This window comes from Perkinsus marinus (assembly GCF_000006405.1).
Source record: "Perkinsus marinus ATCC 50983 genomic scaffold scf_1104296975838, whole genome shotgun sequence".
Classification (NCBI taxonomy): domain Eukaryota; phylum Perkinsozoa; order Perkinsida; family Perkinsidae; genus Perkinsus; species Perkinsus marinus.
The window spans coordinates 1-1,090 of record NW_003200649.1 but is presented as its reverse complement, the minus strand read 5'-3'; the positions used below and the strand labels follow the sequence as shown (position 1 = coordinate 1,090).

Genomic DNA, 1,090 nt, shown 5'->3' with positions numbered 1-1,090 from the left:
ACGCCCCAAATGCACCTTTTCCTGAAGAATTTCTTCCAAAAGTTGGTGGTTTTCAACAGCTGAGACGTAATTTCCAAGTAGTAGCTCCACCTCTCTAGCGCGCCGGGGTTTTGCCTCGGGCCAGTGACTAGATGAAGGAATGGGCTCACGTTGCCCTAAAGAGCAGTCTTTATCGATCTGTTGAAAGAGGATCTCAGATTCCTCACAGAACTCTTCGCCACAAAGTGATGAGAGGGAAGCGATAATAGACGGTATTAGGGGAGACCCTACTTCAGAAGTGCTTGATTGGGCCTCCAAAATAGAGCAAACTGGATTTAACGCGCTTTGCGTGACATATTCAACGACTTATTGAATTGATTCTTACCCTCCGGGACACATGAGACACATGTCGACGAGGAACGTGTCGAGACCAGTATCAGAGATAGCAGATGTAAGAACTTTGAGAAGCTTGTGAGCCTTATCAACGTTGATGGGAGCAACCTGGTCCCAGAATTTAGGGGAATCCAGACCAGCACCGGACGTAAGTTTCTGTAGATCATCCTCGACCGATTCAGATAGTGCATTTAAACTGTGACTTACAAACTGAGAGACAAGACTGGAATGTGATAAAGGGGCCCTCTTAACTGCCGATTCGGCTTTAGGGCCCGAATCTAGTTTTCTGACTCCGAAGAGTTTTCTCTTCGAGTCTTTCTTCGACTCTTTATTCTCGTCGTTACCGGAGACTTGACCAGTATCCGCCAAACCACCAAACTAAGCAGAAATGTACGTAGATGGGTCTAAATCCTTCTCCAGAACGTCAGCAATCGAGTGACCTTGCTGGCAGTATCCTATTAAGGAACCACGGTATTTATGGTCATAGATCGCAGCTGCTTGAACAATTCGTTTCTCAGCGAGCTGAATGACCTTCAATAAGTATTTGAGCATGGCAAGAGAGTCTACCCCCGACTTTTTGCCACACACCATAAAGATTCCGGTACACCAGCGAATGTAACATTCAACCCACTGAGCATGCGACGTTATTTTACGAGATTGACCTGTGCGCACGGAGACGGCTTTTCCAAGTATTAACATCTTCAGCCTGCTGAATACC

General features: G+C 46.4%; 1 protein-coding gene across 1 annotated transcript; it reads right to left on the bottom strand.

Annotated features, from left to right (window-relative positions):
* Positions 1 to 360: 360 nt before the first annotated feature.
* On the bottom strand, positions 361 to 750 carry Pmar_PMAR023252 (hypothetical protein; the record flags this gene model as incomplete). Its single annotated transcript, XM_002765069.1, has 1 exon — positions 361 to 750. A coding segment is annotated over one exon (390 nt), but the record flags the coding sequence as incomplete, so codon positions are not given.
* Between the last annotated feature and the right edge of the window lie 340 nt (positions 751 to 1,090).